The sequence below is a fragment of the Cervus elaphus genome, chromosome 12 (genome assembly GCF_910594005.1).
Source record: "Cervus elaphus chromosome 12, mCerEla1.1, whole genome shotgun sequence".
Lineage (NCBI taxonomy): Eukaryota > Metazoa > Chordata > Mammalia > Artiodactyla > Cervidae > Cervus > Cervus elaphus.
In genome coordinates this window covers 17,159,029-17,176,475 of record NC_057826.1, presented here as the reverse complement: position 1 = coordinate 17,176,475, position 17,447 = coordinate 17,159,029, and the positions used below count along the sequence as shown (strand labels likewise).

Here is a 17,447-nt window from a genome sequence, read left to right as displayed (position 1 = left end):
CAGAGTCAGACACGACTTAGCAACTGAACAACAAAATATTTGCCTTATTTTATTTGTCCAGTAGTCAGTTAGGGAGACAGAATAACTTACATTATAATTTGGCCACCAAACCATGTAGCAGCCTCTCCTGGTTTACCCGGTTAAGCCTGTGAAGTGGCAACAAAGAGAGATAGGAAAGTAGTCACCGTCAAGCATTTCTGGAGTGAGCTGAGTTTGACTTGTACCTAGGCAATGATCTTGATTATTTCTGCTTTCTATACTGAATGGATTTACTACCCATCAGAGTCTCAAAGATCCTTAATTTTTCAAAAAATACTGATTTTTTTCCCTTTTTTAAAAAGTCTACATGTTAAATGTTAACCTCCTTGTGACATGCAGTGGTGAATTCTGAATTTTCATTAGGCACAGCTCATTTTGAAGCCCCGAAGCAGTTGGTTACTATTGCAGCTAATTCTTCTTTACATAAACAAACAGGAGTCCTTCAAAAAGATTAGCCAGAACAGTTTTAAAAACGCACAGCAGCACTGATGTGCGTCAGCTCTGGTTTGGCAGACTGTGACCCAGGACTGTGCACTGTTTTATTACCCTCAGCTACATAAGGACACATCCTTATAGCACCACTTTTGTAGCAGATATTTTTATAACTCTACAAAATGATTAGACTGACGTAGAGCAATTCTCTAAATTCATAGGTATTAAAATATTCTGGCAGCTGTCTCCTTTTTGCCTTTTAGTTGAGACATCATGATGAGATAAGGCTGCACCAGGACTGATCAGTACATGAATGAAGTTAGGCATGGGATTCTCACATTATTGACAAGTCTTTGTCACTATAAATAGGGTAAATCTTGGAGGAGGGATTCCCATTATAGTAATTCCAGTTCAATTCCAGTAATATCATTAGGTTTTTGTTGTTCTTTTGTTTTCTGAAACCTCTTTACTTCAAAATGCATTCCGTATAATCTGATAGGAAGGGAAAATGTCTGAATTCTAACTAAGACAACTTAGCTGTGCTCAGAAACATACAATATTTGTATCTGGGAGTTTGAGATATTGATTAGAGTTCAGAGAGTGTTTAGGAGAACCTGGGTGGGAGAAACCTGCTGATAAATTGGTATTGGAGTACAGTGACATGGGAGACAGACTCTTCTGTTCTCAAAATAGGCTTCTAGGGATCCTGAACTATAGGTCATAGTCTTCCAAGGGAAATTGAGAGTCTGGGAAGGTCTCAGATTATGAGTTCAGCAACTCTGACCTCCCTTCCCTAAAGTACTCTCTACTTGCTTCCAAGTGTCTCAGATTCTTGTAAATGGGGACAGTTTACAATTGAAAGATTGGCCCTTTGCTGAGAAATGTGTGAGACTTTAAATGGCATGTGGTTATCAGTACAATATTTTGGAAAGCTGTTAGGCGGTATCTATTAAGGCTGATTATACTTAACAGCCTATAACTTAATAATTCCAGTGCTAGATATATACCCCAGAAATTGTATAACAAAAGATGCATACAAAAATACTCAGAATGATTCATAATAGACCCAAACTAGAACAGTCCAAAAATTCTGTGATGATAGAATCAGTAGATAAATTATGGTCTATTTCTAGGATACTGTGTGCTGTATGTGCTTAGTCGCTCAGTTGTGTCTGATTCATTGTGACCCAATGGACTGTATCCCGCCAGGCTCCTCTGTCCATGGGGATTCTCCAGGCAAGAATACTGGAGTGGGTTGCCATGCCCTCCTCCATGGGATCTTCCCGACCCAGGGATCAAACCCAGGTCTCCCACATTGCAGGCTGATTCTTTACCATCTGAGCCACCAGGGAAGCCCAGGAATACTGGAATGAATAGTCTATCCTTTCTCCCGGGGAACTTCCTGACCCAGGAATCAGTATGGGATCTCCTGCATTTCGGGCAGATTCTTTACTAGCTGAGCTACCACAGAAGCCCTGTAGGATACTACACAGTTTTGAAAATGAACAAACTATCGCTGTATGAAGCAACATGAATGAGTCTCAAAAACTTCAGGTCAGTTCAGTCACATCTGACTCTTTGCGACCCCATGGACCACAGCATGCCAGGCTTCCCTGTCCATCACCAACTCCCGGAGTCTACTCAAATTCATCTCCATTGAGTCAGTGATGCCATCCAACCATCTCATCCTCTGTCGTCCCCTTCTCCTCCTGTCCTCAATCTTTCCCAGCATCAGAGTCTTTTCAAATAAGTCAGCTGTTCGCATCAGGTGGCCAAAGTATTGGAGTTTCAGCTTTAACATCAGTCCTTCCAATGAACACTCAGGACTGATCTCCTTTAGGATGGACTGGTTGGATCTCCTTGCAGTCCAAGGGACTCTCAAGAGTCTTCTCCAACACCACAGTTCAAAAGCATCAATTCTTCGGCGCTCAGCTTTTTATATTATGAAAAAAAATTTTTTATAGTCCAGCTCTCACATCTATACATGACTACTGGAAAAACCATACCCTTGACTAGAAGGACCTTTGTTGACAAAGTAATGTCTCTGCTTTTTAACATGCTGTCTAGGTTGGTCATAACTTTCCTTCCAAGAAGGAAGCGTCTTTTAATTTCATGGCTGTAATCACCATCTGCAGTGATTTTGGAGCCTGAAAAAATAAAGTCAACCACTGTTTTCACTGTTTCCCCATCTATTTGCCATGAAGTGATGGGACTGGATGCCATGATCTTAGTTTTCTGAATGTTGAGTTTTAAGCCAGCTTTTTCAGTCTCCTCTTTCACTTTCATCAAGAGGCTCTTTAATTCTTCTTTGCTTTCTGCCATAAGGGTGGTGTCATCTGCATATCTGAGGTTATTGATATTTCTCCCAGCAATCTTGATTCCAGCTTGTGCTTCATCCAGTCCAGCATTTCGCATGATGTACTTACTCTGCATATTAAGTTAAATAAGCAGGGTGATGATATACAGCCTTGACGTACTCCTTTTCCTGTTTGGAACCAGTCTGTTGTTCCATGTCCAGTTCTAACTGTTGCTTCCTGACCTGCCTACAGATTTCTCAAGAGGCAGGTCAGGTGGTCTGGTATTCCCACGTCTTGAAGAATTTTCCACAGTTTGTTGTGATCCACACAGTCAAAGGCTTTGGCATAGTCGATAAAGCAGATGTTTTTCTGGAACTCTCTTGCTTTTTCGATAATCCAGCGGATGTTGGCAATTTGATCTCTTGTTCCTGTGCCTTTTCTAAAACCAGCTTGAACATCTGGAAGTTCATGGTTCACGTATTGCTGAAGCCTTGCTTGGAGAATCTTGAGCATTACTTTACTAGCATGTGAGATGAGTACAATTGTGCAGTAGTTTGAGCATTCTTTGGCATCAGAAACTTAACCTTGAGTAAATAAAACTAGACACAAAACAATATATATTATACTATATCATTTATAGAAAGTTCAAAAACAAGCAAAGATAATTAATGGCGATATAAATAAAAATAATGGTTGCATTTGGGGTATAGTGGTGGCTGGAATGGCCTTGAGGAGAGAGTCTTCTGGGGTGCTGGCAATAGTTCTCTATATATTCATAGATGTTTGTGGTTCCTACACAGATGTGTTCATTTTGTGAAATTCCTCATATGTATACTCTTTTAAGATTTGTTCTTTTTTCTATGTATATGTTATGCTTAAATTTTCTTAATTTAAAATTAGTGGGTAAGATAAAAATTGAAACTAATTCACTCAAGTCTTATTGCCAGTCTATCCTTAAATGGAAATGACAGCTCTCACAGCCTTTCATATGGTTTCATATGGGAAGCTCATGAAAGAGTATCAAGCATTCGTAGTTTTCCAGTCAGGTAGGAAAAAAGGATGTTGAAGAGGAAGGGAACCAACCCCCCAAATTTCAAAGTATTGCTTAGAGCAGGCCTTATACATTGGATGAGAGTAATAGAAATTGTTTCCTGGGGTATCTCTGTCAGGGTAGCCGTGAATGTATACCACTTTATATGCCTTAAAAGTTTACTTTTAACATAAACATCCTTAGTATTAAAATTTTTTGGTCCCATAGAGCCATTAAATTAGGTATCACTGTAATAGAGAATGGTGATGAATGTGGTTCAGTAGATGGCAGTGTTCCCTTTAAAGTTTTTGTTAAAATGTGCGTACATAGGGGATAACTCCTGGAAACTTTTTTAGTAGGACTGATAAAGGGCCACATGTTGGGACAAATATCAGAAAGAACATTTTAATATTTTTTCTATATGTGTTTCATGTATTACTATTTTGAATGAAAACAACATTTAGAGTCCACAAATCTAGAAGACATATTTTCCCACCATTCTTGCAAGCAAGAATGATAGCTTGCAATAAGACGTTACTTAATATACTAATTCTTTTTTTGGGTGATAAAGGACAGAATATTTAGAAAGGATTTGAGCATGTCTTTGTTCTGTCTTATATTTGGAAATGTGTATATGTCAAGAGTGAGATAACAAACTGCTTTGGCCAAAGATGTCAGTGAAATTTATTGGTGAGGAAATTAGGTTGTACATGAGCATAAATTAAAAGAAAAATTAAAGTGATTGACCAGTCTGTTTGTGTTGATAATTTAATACAAATAGAATGCTATTTGAGTAGTTCTTTTTTCATTTTGAGATTTCCTTAACGTTGTAGTGCCTGAAGAAAGCATCGGAGTTTAGGAAATCTTGTGACATTGCAGGGGGTTTTGTTGTAAGGAATTTGACATGGGTTAGAGTGATATGCCAGAGAAATCAGAGTTATCTGCCGGAGGACAAAACATGCCTGTGGTGTAGAATGGGAGACCATTTGGAGTCAGAAGTATTCAAGTCTTGGCTTTGCTTGTATTAACTATTGACCTTGAGTGAATCACTTACCTGCCTAATTTTTCCTTTTTCTCATCTGTGCCATATACGTGATGAATAGCTGCTTTGCCTTCCATATAGGTTGTTAAGTGGTTCAAGTAGGAGCATTGATTTTCCATGGGTGCTGTATTAATGGATTCAACAGATGGGTTGTTTTTAGATTCTTCAGTTAACTTTTTGTTTTCTCAGGTTTTCTGCCTATAGTCATCAGGTACCTACTGAGGAACATTGATAATCATAGTTTCAACAGGTATATAAATACCTAATAATAGATACTATGCTAAATGCTTTAAGTGCATAGTTTCCAAAGCCTGACAACTGGACTTGAGTAAGTTGGACCATGACCTCATTTTGTAGTCCACAAATATCTAGGATAGCCCGAGAGCTGTGACTCAAATTCTCTGACTCTGTAGCAGTTCTTACAAGCATGCCTGCCATGATGCATTTTTTGCTTTTCTCCAAGTGTGATAGAAGTCTGAGCCATACATAGTATTTTTATGTATTGGACAGTTCAAATAAAGACATTGGACCTTTAAAGAAAATTTTATTATGTTTCACTCTAGAATTATTAACAGAATCCTATTGCATACGATTGTTTATTTGAGAGTGGGGAGAGCTAGTGCTTCTGACTTGACCTTGTTTCATCTCTAGCCAAACCACATGCAAGTCATTTCTTGATGATTCAAACTCAAGGAGAAGAACATCAACACAATCTGAAGAGTGTTAATGTTGACTTGAGGGTATATTGATTTTCTTTACAAATAGTCCTCCTAAGTATATTTTAGTTTAATATTACAACTGGTTTACCTTTTTGTGTGTGTGTATTTGTGTGTGTATGTTGGGGAATTTCCCATTGTAATTATAATAGTTATTAACATCTTGAATGGAGATGACATTTTCTAGAGAATATGTTTAATAGCTAAATATATACTAAATATATTTTTGCTATTCCTGTGAAGTAGAAACAAATATATATGAAATTTTTAAATTTTAAATTTTAAAAATATATGAAAAATTTAAATTTATTAATGTGTTTATATTTCAAAGATATTATTAATGAAAAATGATCTTTTAAAATCTTCTCTTATAAAAATATAAAAGTTACTTATGTTTTGGCCACTTTCTAATTTAGTTTATAAATTGCCACTTTCTGTTTTTTTAATTAATTTAAAATTTTAGAACACTTTAAGATATGAAAATCGTAAAAGGGTGTTCCCATATAACCCATACCTAGTTTCCTTTATTATGGTTATTGTGGTACATTTGTTACAAGTAATGAACTTTCCTTTTTCACTTTTCCCCATACTTTAATTCGGATTTCCCTAGTTTGCCCTAATGTTTTTCTGTTTCAGGGTCTCTTCTAGGATGTCATAATTACATTTAGTCATAGCTCTTTGTTGGTTCCTCTGGCTATGGCAGTTTCTCAGATTTTTTGCTGTTGATGACCTTGGCAGTTTTAAGGAGTACTGGTCAGGTACATTGTAGAGTGTCTGTCAGTCAGAATTTGATATTGTTCTCATGATTATGGTTTGCCTTTCACTTCATAGAGCAGATTATGTGGGGAGGTTGCTCTTATTCATAGTGAACTGTGTGAAGAAAGCAGAGCAGCATTTGAAAATATTGGCTATGGATAACCCATAGAAAGATAGCATTAACAGCCTTCTTCACTGGTATTGAAACACTGGCTACATTTTTTAATTTTTTAAAATCATTTTTCTGAAGAAACTGTCCTGTAATTCTAGGTGAAAGCAAGAGTCTAGTTTACATGATCTGCTCATGTCCCATAAACAGTGTCTTTTCTAATTGCACCTATTGGGGCAGTTAGCATGGGTTTTAATGCTACTCGTAAGAGCTTTATTTAATCTGTATTGGCCTTTTAATTAGTAATGGGCAATTTTGTGTGAATTGCTGATTGATTAGAATTGTGGAAATTACACACAAAGCTGTTTTGTCACTGCAGCCTAGAACAGAACAGAATTAAAACAGGATCTGGCTCAGCTACTAATCTAAAAGGAACGCTCAAGAAGTTTTATTTTAGTGGTTTTGGTTTGTATTCAAGTCTGGTGTTGGTTTGAACTCTGAGAAGAAGGATTGTCTTTTAGCTCACTGAGGTCCTCAGTTCTACTTCATTTAGGGCCACTTTTCTGCCAATCAACAAGCAGCGTCCCAGGGGTTGATTTTTGTTATGGTGGATTGTAATGGCTGCCTAGTGACAACATTTCCAACTCTTTTATGTAAACAGAAAGCAATCAAATAAGTACTAATCCAAGGATTACATGGAGCCAAATCGCGTGGCCAAGAGGAGCCTCTGTGTGTGCATCCCTGGCTCTTTGCCTTCTGGTGGCCAGCGGCCGTGGTCCTGAAGGCGCTGCTTGTGCTGCCGGTAAGAGTGCAGCGCGCTACGACCACAGCGCTCCTGCAGCTCCTGAATGGAATTCAAAAAGACACTTACATTTCCATAAATAAATTAGGAATTCAGTGGTTTCTTCGGGCTAATCAGGGCAGGCTGATAAACCTTGCTTGCTGTTTAATAAATGAATTGTGACTGATTACCTATTAATATGGACGCCTCAGGAATTCACCCAGGGGGAAGCAGAGCAGTGAAATAGAGAGGGGCATGGCCCCTTGGGAAATCAGGGCTTCATGTTTGCAGCTTAAATATCTCTGTGAAGTATCAATAAGGAGGTAATTGAATTTTGAACACAAACATGAGTGCCGGATGGATGAAAGGGGGAGGGGATCTGAGCATCTCTTTTCTGCCCCTTCATTCTCCCCTCCCCTTTCCTTAGAGACCGCTCTAGTGAAGATAGATGCTAAATCCATTAAATAAAGATTAGACTCTGTCGTAGTAGAAAATGGCAGCTTAGCTAGATCCCCGGGCAAATTGGGGCCTTTTGCAATACAGAAAATTAAAATATACATTTTTAACAAGGGTGCCCTCTTCCTAGCAATAATGCCAGGCTAGCTTGTGGCGCTGGTGCCTCCTTCAGATTGGCTTTTGTTTGGGCAGATCACTTTCTCTTGTATTAATGCCAATCTTTTCTGTATTCCTGGAGCAGAAGGGGCTGGGTTTATTTATTTATTTTTAAAGCTTCAGTTGAGGCTTTTCCTCTAGCATCCTGCTTGCTTGTAATCAGAGGAGTGGGAAGGAGATTAGTGTCCCATGAATTGACGGTAGATAAATGTTCCCTCCCCTTAACTGGTGGGTCCAGAAGAGCCCAATCGCTTGTATCTCAGGGATGATTGGGGACTGTACAGACAAGGGAAAAAAAAAAAGGCTTACAGACTGAAATAAACATTGATGTTTTAGATGCGATTTTACTTGGCTCTATTTCCTCCTCTAGATAAGGTTATTGATTTGCTTTGTCCTCCTATTTTAAGCCAGATAAAGTCATATTAATGTGGGAAAAGAAGAATTGGCATTATTTGGTTACAGATCATAATACTAACCCCATTTTGAGCAATAACAAAAAACAAACATTAAGCCTTACATAGTGCTTTTTCTTTATGTGAATACCCAGGATTGCCTTTTTGGACTAACCCTTATTTATGTGTCAGTCTACAGTTCTGATAACCCTTTCCTAAGGCTTCAGTCAATCAGTCAACAACTATTAATTGAGCATCTGTTAGGTGTGTGAACTTGTTAGTTGCCACGGTCAGTGGTGAAAAAGTATCCTCTACTATTGCAGATACTTCTTAAAAAACAAAGCCAGTTATGTCATACTTCTGCTTATTCTTTGTTCTTTGGCTCCTTGGGTCTTATAAGATAAAATGCACATTCCTCGGGCCTTCACAGAAAGACTTTGCTAACATCAACCTGGTTTTTCCAGTTTTATCTGGAAAACTACATAGCCGTTAAGGCCATTTCAAATCCCACCTTCTCCTTATAATGTCTCCCTGTTCCCTCAGGCAGAGTTAGTTTTTGTTATCACTCAGTGTGAGTTCCATAACTCAGGATTTCCTATGGAAGAAAAAATGTGTAACTTCTTAGTCTCAGTAATTAAGGATTTTGTGTATCATTTGCCATGTGGTTTTGCAAATGTTCCCAATTCTTTGTTTCAACTTCAGAGGTATCTTAATGATCAAATTTTCAATAATTTGTTCGTATGACACTTCACCTTATAATTTAACTTAGTTTAGCAGCAATTTTTAATGGTAAGGAGGAAGGAAGATGTCTGTCTGCTGTTCTTATCGTTGTTGTTTAGTTGCTAGGTCATGTCTGACTCTTCTGCAACCCCATGGACTGTAGCCCGCCAGACTCCTCTGCCCAGGGGATTTGCCAGGCAAGAATACTGGAGTGGGTTGCCATTTCCTTCTCCAGGGGATCTTCCTGACTCAGGGGTCAAACTTGCATCGCCTGTATTCTTTACCAGGTGGATTCTTTACCACTGAGCCACCAGGGAAGCCTGTTCTTACCATTACTAAGCCTCAGCTTCATTATTGGCATGCCTGATGCTGAAGCTGAAGCTCCAATACTTTGGCCACCTGATGCTGGGAAAGATTGAGGGCAGGAGGAGAAGGGAGCTACAGAGGATGAGATGGTTGGATGACATCACCATCTCAATGGACATGAGTTTGAGCAAGCTCCAGGAGATGGTGAAGGACAGGGAAGCCTGGTGTGCTGCAGTCCATGGGGTCACAAAGAGTCGGACATGACTTAGCAGCTGAACAACAACACCATCTTATTCATCTCCAGAGAACAGAAATCAAGCTTATTCAACCTGATTGCCACAGTTTACAAATGGCCCTTACTGATTTTGAATGCTATTTCTCAAAGCCAAATAGCTCAAAGTTTCAGAATTTTTTAGTTCTTCACATGTTGGAAGTTACATTGATGTTATACCCAGATGATTACAGTTTTCCTTCCATTTCTCTCTCACCTTTGCTACCTGCCAGTTTGCTTGGCCCCAGAGTTCCTTCCAACCTTACTGACAACGCCTGTTGTTGGGCCATGGAAGTGAGTATTTAAAGGCTCTTCATTCCTGGTGGTTAGATCTCAACTATTTTAGGTTTTAAGACTTATTGAATATTAACAGATTAATGCAAATTAAGTGTGTTTTCTCTTTGTACTAATACTTTTCAGTGTAGATTATATATTTTCATTTAATTATAAGAAATATTTCTTTTTTCTTTTTTTGGTCTTGCTGCATGGCTTGCAGGATCTTAGTTCCATGACCAGGGATTGATCCCATGCCCTTGACAGTGAAGCATAAAGTCCTAACCACTGAACCACCAGGGAAGTTCCTATAAGAATGATTTAATGCTAGGAATTCTAAGGTAAAACAGTCTCACCCAAATTATGCCTAAAATTTTCAAGTAAAATAAAGAATATTATTGACTTTATGCCTTTAAGAGAAGACTATCTTGGTAACTCCCTTTTCTAAAGTTTTCTGGTGAGCTTAGCATAATCTTCATTTAATAAATTATCTCTTTACTCTTTTATTTATATAGTCAGCCCTCCATATCCCTGGGTTCCATATTTGCAGATTCAACCAACCACAGATTGAAAATATTTAAAAAAATTTTTTTTCTAGGAAGTTCTAAAAAGTAAAACCTGAATTTGCTGCAACTGTTTATATAGTATTTATATTGTATTCACAGCTATTTACATAGCATTCATACTATATTAGATATTTATATCTAGAGATGACATAAAGTATACAAGAGAAAGTGCATAGGTTTTATGCAGATACTACATCATTTTATATAAAAAACTTGAGCATCCACAGATTTTGGTGTCCTAAGGGGGTCCTGGAACCAATTCCTCAATGATACCCCTTGATGACCATACATAGCACAGTACCCTTAGAATTACCTGCAGTATAATGTTGCTACTTAGGCAGTTACTGATTTAAGCTTCTGCATGTGTGTAGGTAACGCTCAAGTGTCTCTCTTGTTCAGGAAGATGCTTTAGCTGTGGATTTTAACCTAAGAGTCCATGAATCTCCTGAAATTGTAAACAAAATTGGATGTGTGTACATATACATGTATACTTTTCTGCAGAAAGTATCCATGACTTTCACTAGATTTTTGTAAAGGTCTCCATTATGGGTTGAATTGTGTCCCCCTAAAAAAGGTACATCAGAGTCCCAAAACCGTAGTATCTCAGTTCAGTTCAGTTTAGTCACTCTGTCATGTCCAGCTCTTTGTGACCCCATGGAATGCAGCATGCCAGGCTTCCCTGTCCATCACCAACTCCCAGAGTCTGCTCAAACTCATATCCATTGAGTCAGTGATGCCATCCAACCATCTTATCCTCTGTCTAGTATCTCCAAGTATGAACTTACTTGAACATAGGATCTTTACAGAGGTAATCAAGTTAAAATGAGGTCCCTAGGGTGGGTCCTAATCCAGTTTGACTGGTGTCCTTATAAAGGGGGGAAATTTAAACAGAGACACACATACAGAGAGAGAAGATGATATGGAGAAACACAGGGAGGTGACAGCCACCTAAAAGCTAAGGAGAAAGGCCTGGAGCAGATCGTTTCCTCACAGCCCTCTGAAGGAAGCTACCCTGCTGCCCTCTTGATCCAGCCTTCAGAACTGTGAGACAGTAGTTAAGCCACTCTGTGTGTGGTAGTTGGTTACCACAGCCCCAGCAAACCAATATACTGTGAGTCAGGTTGCTTTTGTCTGCAAATTACAGAAAGCCCAATTACAATGGTTTAAAGGATAAAGGTGTTCTGTGTAACAAGAAGTCCAGAGATGCGTCATTTTTAGGGTTGGTTAATTCACTGACTCACCATTAGCATCAGAGACCACTGTTAGTTCCACCTTTCTGCTGTGCCATCTTTAATGTGTTGGATTCCTTCTTAGTTTGGCTTCCATCATATTTACTAGATGGCTACTACAGTTTTTGACATCATGTACCAACAATAGGGGCTTCCTAGGTGGTACTAGCGGTAAAGAACCTGTCTGCCAGTACAGGAGACATAGGAGACACTGGTTGAATCCCTGGGTCTGCAAGATTGCCTGGAGGAGGGCATGGCAACCCACTCCAGTATTCTTGTCTAGAAAATCCCGTGGACAGAGGAACTACTTACTGTCCATGGGGTCGTAAAGAGCTGAACATGACTGAAGCGACTTAGCATGCACATGCGCACCGACAATAGTATCCTAAGGTAGAGAAGGGAATTGTGTCCCTCTGGTCCCCAATCTGATCAGTGAGAAAAACCACAGAAGCTCTGAAGGATATTTCCCCTCACATGCTGCTGAATGGCATTAGTCACATTCCTGTGCCTAAACGAATTTCTGTCAGGAGGAATGAGGCTAGCACGATCGGTTTGGATGGACCAGTAATGGTTCACCCTTGGGGACTGGGAAGGAACCCAGTCTCCCCCAAGCACATGATCACCCTGTACTTGAATAAAACCAGGGTTTTAATAACAAAAATGGGGGGAATGGTTATGAGTAGACAGCCACGTCTGCCAGTCTGTGACCCCCAAAAAGTTAAAAACCACTGGCTGGTTTTAAGACAGCTTCCTAAAGTGAGATACATAATCAGAGTTAAACCCTGTTTAAGTATCAGAGTACTGAGCCATGTTTAAGAATTTCTAAGTTAATAGTAACTTCTGAAAGGGCTGTTTTGTTTTGTTTTTTTCTCCCTAATCATTCGGTATGATTATTTTGTACCTACTATGTAGATATGCTCTGCTGAGCACAGGGTTGTAGAGAAGAACATTCTGGTCCTGAGATAACAGTTTATTAGAGAGCACTCGGGAAAGTCACTTATCTCAGACAGGGTCAGAGAAAGTAATCCTAAGTAGTCTTTAAGGACGGGCAGGGAGTAGATGGGGGTGAGGGTGGTGATTGCTGCCCCTAGTGGGTAAGGAATAGTCTGGGCCTAAGCAGCTGTGAATGCAAAGGCCTGAGGCGTGCCACATTTGGCGAACAGCTAAGCAAACAGGAGATGAAGACAGAGACCACCAGGCCACCAGGGAAGTCACTCTGTGTATTTGTAAATGTGCAAATCCACATATAAAGGAAGTTCTGGTATTCTTAACTGCTGGATGATAATAGCTGTGCGAAGGATTGTTTATAGATTCAAACACTCTTCTCTCTCTGAGTTTATAACCTCTATACATGGAAAGGAATTAGGTCCCCCAAGGAGGCTGCTGTTGTTAGCCCAGATAAAAATCTTTGTTTCTTCACTGTTAACTTCATATAGCCTATATGCATATGGAGGTCTTGAGATCACTAGGTGAAATTTATTTTTTATATTAATTATTCATAGTAAAGAGAACAAGTTTACCTTTTGTACATCTTTCTCACTTTTCTAAGTCTCATTTTAGACCATACTGGTTTTTACAAATCCCTTCTAGTCTACTAAGTATTAATTAACTTACTCTTTACTTTCACAAGCACTAATGGAAATACTGGATTATAACCAATCTAATACTCTCCAGACATTCTACCAGACACTTTCCTCAATGTGATTTAAAGCAGTTTATAATCACTCCTTGCGGTCTTGAGGCCAGTTTTCAATTCATGAGACTCATATATCCTGGCTAGTTTTAATTAATTTTGCAAGGAAGATGCCAGGAGAAGCAGTATTAAATGCTTTCTTATAATCAGGTTCTTTCATCTGTTGGGTTCTTGTCAGCCACTAATCTTGTAATTTTATCACAGCAAAATCCAAAAGTTTTTCTGCAATAGTTTGTTCTTTACTCTTGCTCTTCAGTGCTTGGTACTCATGGTTTGAGGAACCTTATATTTATGGTTGTCTTACTGAGAATTGATGTTGGGGAATGTCTCTAGATTTGTAACAGTAATTCCTAGAATTCATTTTTTAACATTAGAATTTGAGAATCAGCTTTACTTGGCATCACATGCATTCTGTTTATTTGGTCTTTTGGGGTAATTGTATCAGCCAGAGTCTGGTCAGGAGTAATTTGAATAGGGAAATTTTTAAATAAAGAATTATTAACTAGTTGAAAGGTAGTTCACTTAAAGGGGTAAAAGAAGACTGTAAGGCGAGCAAGAAAGCTCCTACTCCACCTCCATCGCCCTTTCACCCCAGGTGCAAGGATAGTGAACACAGAAGAACTTAGAGAGATGTCCTCAAGGCAGAGATTCAGACCTCTGAGGAAAGGACCTTCTGCCCACTGCCAGAGGGCACCCTGCTGGTGAATGCAGAAGCAGCTGCCCAGGAGGTGGTGAAAAATCTTAGCTTGGGGGCACTGAACTGAGGGCAGCCATTGGCAAGATGAATATTTCTGGAACACCCCCCACCTCCATGCCAACCTGCTTGTCCTGCACAGAAAAACCACACATTACAAGAAGGAAGCAGCTTCCCTGGTGGTGCTAGTGGTAAAGAATCTGCCTGCCAGTGCACAAAATGCATGAGGTACGGGTTCAGTCCCTGGGTCGGGAAGATCCCTTGGAGTATGAAGTGGCAATCTGCCCCAGTATTCTTGCCTGGAAAACTCCATGGACAGAGAAGCCCAGCAGACTACAGTCCATGGGGCTGCAAAGAGTCTCACACGACTGAGTGACTGAGCATAATAAGGAAGAAAAGTACCTTCTGGCAGTCTCCCACCTCTCTATTGGCAAGCTGAATGTCAGACCACTGGAAGAACATAGCCTGCTACAGAGTCCAGCACCGGTATTACAAAGAAGGGCAGAGAAGGGGAGTTAGGAGCCTAGAGGTAATAAGTGAGTAACAGGCATGGAGAGTGAAAGCTTTGTGGAAAGTTAAATCTTACAAAGTAAATTATTTCATTTTGCCTCATGAATAGTTTTTGTCTTGTTAATAGATATTAATTTCTCTCAAAGTAGAGAACACCTGTAACTTTTGTAGTTGGCTGGGTAGCACTCACCACCTAGACAGTGCCATGTGAGCCAGTGATTGACCTAGCTGTAAATGTCCTGTTAGCTACCTTTTACAAAGGGGGTTAATAAATATTTATCAATAGGTTTTAACAAACTCCCCCCCACCCCCCGCAAAAAAAAATCTGATAGTAATTGGAAGACAAATCATGAATACGAAAAGAACATGACTGCCCCAACCTTTTAACCACTTTGAATTTTCCTAATTTCCTTTATGACTATCTTCTAATCATTTCATTTTTCTTGAGCTGTTATAATTCTCTCCCAGTTGTTTTTAGTCACCTTGAGCCTTCTATTCTTGACTTCCTTTAGCAACCAATTATTATTGATGCTTGTTGTCCCAACTAAATTGTAAGAGCCTTGCTGTCTGGGACCATACTTTATGTTACTTTTGTATATTACAAACCAATAGTGTCCAAAAGCCTGTTAAATAGATGGAATCTTTTATTTATAAATGAGAAACAGAAACAGAGCCTTCAAATGGATCCTTAGCCATTTCGTCTTCATTGCTACTTTTTCAGAAGCTATTTACTGTCTCTTGCTCTTTAAAGACTATAACTAACACTAGGAATGTAAAGACGGAACCAAGGTAGGAGTGGGGAGCATGACAAAACAGTTGGAATCATGGAGAAAGCTAGAAGTATCTATAGTGGAAAATAAATTTGGAAAGAGTGCTTCTAGGGTAATGATGATTTTAATGCACATATTTGTTGTCCTTCCCTTCCCAAACCCTCCCCCCCCCAAAAAAAAATGTAATCCTGTAAAGAGAAAACAGAAAAGAGGTCAGCAACAGCAAAATTTTGGGAACTAGTAGGCATGTGAACCTAGGAGATCTAAGAAAAACAACTCTGAAGTGAGAAAAGCCAGAAATGAAGCCAATCTACACTTCACAATACTCCAAGAGGCTAAAGATTGGTACCAGGTGGAGGGAGGGATAGTTTAAATAGGGCAATTAATTAAAGTCTGTTTAAGAAGGAGTCAGATGCCCATGTCACCTGCTTTATTCTACCCCACAGAAGATTAGAGCTTTATTTTCTAGAGATGGTAAAACAAAGTGGTTTCTCAATTGGAACCAACCAAGGATGGAAGTTCTGTAGTGAACTGTGCCTGATGTATGCTGAGATTCCTCCCTTCCTCCACAGCCAGGCTTTCAGTCTGAAGGCTGGAAGAGACTGCTGGGAAATTTGATCAGCCCAGGAAGAATAAAAGCACTGACACAGAAAGTTATACAACTAAAAAGCCTGGGTCACACTGCAGTGAAGCTCAGTTGACATGCCCAGCTCCTATACTCAGAATTCTCAAATAGCTTTTTAGTCTTTTGTTCTTACACGTGAAAAAACAATCAAAGATTATCAACATTGGAGAAAAGCCCCTAACATTAAAAAAAAAAAAAAAAAAGACCTTAGACAGCAAATGGGAAAAAATCAACTAAGAGAAAATAGCCTGTGCAACTCTGTCTAATTAATATTCTCAGACATAAGGTATTGCAAATGTAGTAAGAACAGATGCTATTAAAAAGGACCATACAGAGAATAGGAAAGAGCGCATGGAAATTTAAAAATATGATAGAAATGAAAAATTCAAAAATTTTCAGAGTTAAAGTTAAGGAGATCTTCCAAAAACAGAGCAGGAATACATGAATGAAAGAGAAAAGAGAACCAATCTATCAGAGCCCCAAATCTGAATAATAAAAATTCTAGAAAGAGAGAAAAAGACAAAGGAAATCATTAACGAAATACTTCAAAAAAATTTTCCCCCAAATTGAAGAACAGTACATTTCTGGTCTGAAAGGTTGTGACAAGTACCACCAAAATAGATAAAAATAATCCAGGGTACATCATTTCATGATTTCAGAACTCTGAGGGAAAAGAGAAGATCCTGGAAGCTTCTAGAGAAGACGAAAAAGCAGGTTTCATACAAAGGATAGAAGTCAAAATGTCTTCAACATTGGGGACCATTGGAACAATGTCTTCAAAATTCTGAGGGAAATTATTTTCAACTTTGAATACCAAATCAAATGAAAAGATGAAATAAAGACATTTTTCCACATGGAAGGTCTCAAAAAATTGACCTCCCATAAATTCTTAGGAAGAAGAATTCTTAGGAAGAAGAAGACTATTGGAAGTCATGCACCAGCCAAACAAGGGAATAAGCCAAGATAGAAGGTGACTCAGGACACAGAAAACAGATGAGAGAGGAGGAATCGAGGGTGGTTGCTTTGCACCAGGCCTAGAGGACAGACCATCTTGGGGACTTCTTCAGGAAGATGAAATTGTTAAATTATGTGATACATCTCAATATCTTAAGATTTCAACAACAGGCAGTTACAGTCTGATAAATACACAGAAAACTAAGCAGCCTAAAAAACTCAGGGAAAACAAAAAATATGCAAGAAAGGAGAGATAATCATAGTTTATTTTATGGCTTAGCTTTAAGTAGCTTTCATATAATCATAATAATGTAGAAAATGAATATTAATCTAGGTGAAGTTATATAACTCTCAGAAGATAGGAGATAGATGCTTGTATTGTGAAGAGTTAAGGTGGAAGGATGGGAAAAAGAAGTCAATCATCGGGACTTCCCCGGTGGTCCAGTGGTTAAGGAGCCACCTTCCAATGCAGGGGACATGGGTTCAATCCTTGGTCTGGGAGCTAAGATTCCACATGCCTCCAGGCAACTAAGCCCATGTAACACAGTAAAAGATCCCGCATGACACAACGAGAGACCCTGCGAGCTACAACTGGACTCAATGCAGCCAAAAAGTAAATAAACAGATATT

General features: G+C 39.0%; 1 protein-coding gene across 6 annotated transcripts in view; it reads left to right on the top strand.

The window, feature by feature from the left end:
* Nucleotides 1-17,447, top strand: part of LIN52 (lin-52 DREAM MuvB core complex component) — a 109,402-nt gene that overhangs the window by 59,075 nt on the left and 32,880 nt on the right. For 3 of the 6 annotated variants that reach the window (XM_043920349.1, XM_043920353.1, XM_043920350.1), the window contains exon 6: nt 9,737-9,797. The exons of the other annotated variants lie outside the window; for them this stretch is intronic. In XM_043920349.1, the coding sequence (XP_043776284.1) occupies nt 9,737-9,797 (61 nt within the window). The remainder of the gene's footprint in view (nt 1-9,736; nt 9,798-17,447) is intronic. 6 annotated transcript variants of the gene reach the window in all.